Here is a 1,383-nt window from a genome sequence, read left to right as displayed (position 1 = left end):
GGTTAATTAGGGCGGTGGTTAATGAGGGTGGTGGGTAACGAGGGCGGCAGGGAAGGAGGCCGGGGGTAACGAGGCCGGAGCCTAACGAGGCCGGGGGGGTAACGAGGCCGGAGCTTAATGAGGCCGGCGCTTAACGAGGCCGGCAGGTAATGAGGCCGGTGGGTAACGAGGCTGGAGCTTAATGAGGCCGGGGGGTAACGAGGCTGGGGGGTAACGAGGCCGGAGCATAACGAGGCCGCCAGGCGCCTGCTCCCCGCCGTCAGCCCCGAGCTCGCCGTGGGGCCGGGACCCCCGGGCCGGTGACGGACGGCCCCCAGTCCCTCCCAGTCCCTCCCCGTGCCCCCAGTGCTCCCAGTACTCCCAGTGCCCCCAGTGCCCCCAGTGCTCCCAGTGCTCCCAGTGCCCCCAGTGTGTCCCAGTGCTCCCAGTGCCCCCAGTACAGCCCCGGTGCCGGCGTTTCGGGGCGCAGCGGCCTCACCGCCGGCAGCCTCCGGCACCGGGACCCCACCGGTGCCCGTCGGCGCGTCCCGCTGCCCGTGCGCCCATCCGGGGCTGACCGGAGCCACGTGCTCAGATTTGGGTGAAAACCAGCGGGATTTGGGGCCGCCCCCCCCCCCCCCCCGGGGTTATGCCGGCGGCGACCGGCTGCCCTCGGCGCCGTGCCGGCGTCCGGGCGTTGCCGCGGGCGCGCCGTGGCCGTGCCCGAAGCAAGGTCCGGGGGGGAGCGGCGCCCTCACCGCGCCCTCGCCGCCGGCAGCCTTCGGCCTCGGCACCGGGACACCGGAGGAAGGCGAGGAGGAGGAGGAAGAGGAGGAGGACGGGCGAAGGGCGCCGGGGTGACCCCACGGCCCCGGCATGTCCCCGGGGGCCCCGCGGCCGAGCCCGGAGCCCGGTGCCGCCGCCGCCATGGCCGAGCACGCCGAGCTGCTGGCGGAGATGCCGGCGGTGAGCGCCATGAGCGCGGCCGAGCGCCTGAAGCACGCCCAGAAGCGCCGCGCGCAGCAGCTCAAGGCCTGGGCGCAGCTGGAGAAGGAGGCGCGGGGACGCGGCGGCGGCGGGGCGAGGAGGAGGAGGAGGAGGAGGAAGAGCGGGGAAGGTGACGGCGGCGACGAGAAGCGGGTCCGGTTCCCCGCCAACGTCCGGCTGCTGGAGGCGGCCGCCAGGAGCGACCTGGAGGAAGGTGGGCGGCAGGAACGTCCCCCCGGGGTCACCGTGACCCCCCCACCCCCCCACCCCCCTCCCCCGGTGTCACCACAACCCCTCTGGTGTCACCATGACCCCAGTGTCACCACCACCCCCCCGGTGTCACCACAGACCCTCTGGTGTCACCGTGACCCCTCTGGTGTCACCACGACCCCCTGGTGTCATTGTGACCACCCCCGT

At 74.0% G+C, this 1,383-nt stretch overlaps 1 protein-coding gene across 1 annotated transcript; it reads left to right on the top strand.

The window, feature by feature from the left end:
- Nucleotides 1-357: 357 nt before the first annotated feature.
- On the top strand, nt 358-1,369 carry LOC118158995 (protein phosphatase 1 regulatory subunit 16A-like; the record flags this gene model as incomplete). Its single annotated transcript, XM_035313648.1, has 2 exons — nt 358-401; nt 907-1,369. A coding segment is annotated over exon 2 (463 nt), but the record flags the coding sequence as incomplete, so codon positions are not given.
- Between the last annotated feature and the right edge of the window lie 14 nt (nt 1,370-1,383).

Source organism: Oxyura jamaicensis, unplaced genomic scaffold (genome assembly GCF_011077185.1).
Source record: "Oxyura jamaicensis isolate SHBP4307 breed ruddy duck unplaced genomic scaffold, BPBGC_Ojam_1.0 oxyUn_random_OJ63601, whole genome shotgun sequence".
Classification (NCBI taxonomy): domain Eukaryota; kingdom Metazoa; phylum Chordata; class Aves; order Anseriformes; family Anatidae; genus Oxyura; species Oxyura jamaicensis.
Note: the sequence above shows the minus strand (reverse complement) of the source record. Positions and strands in the feature narration are given on the sequence as shown.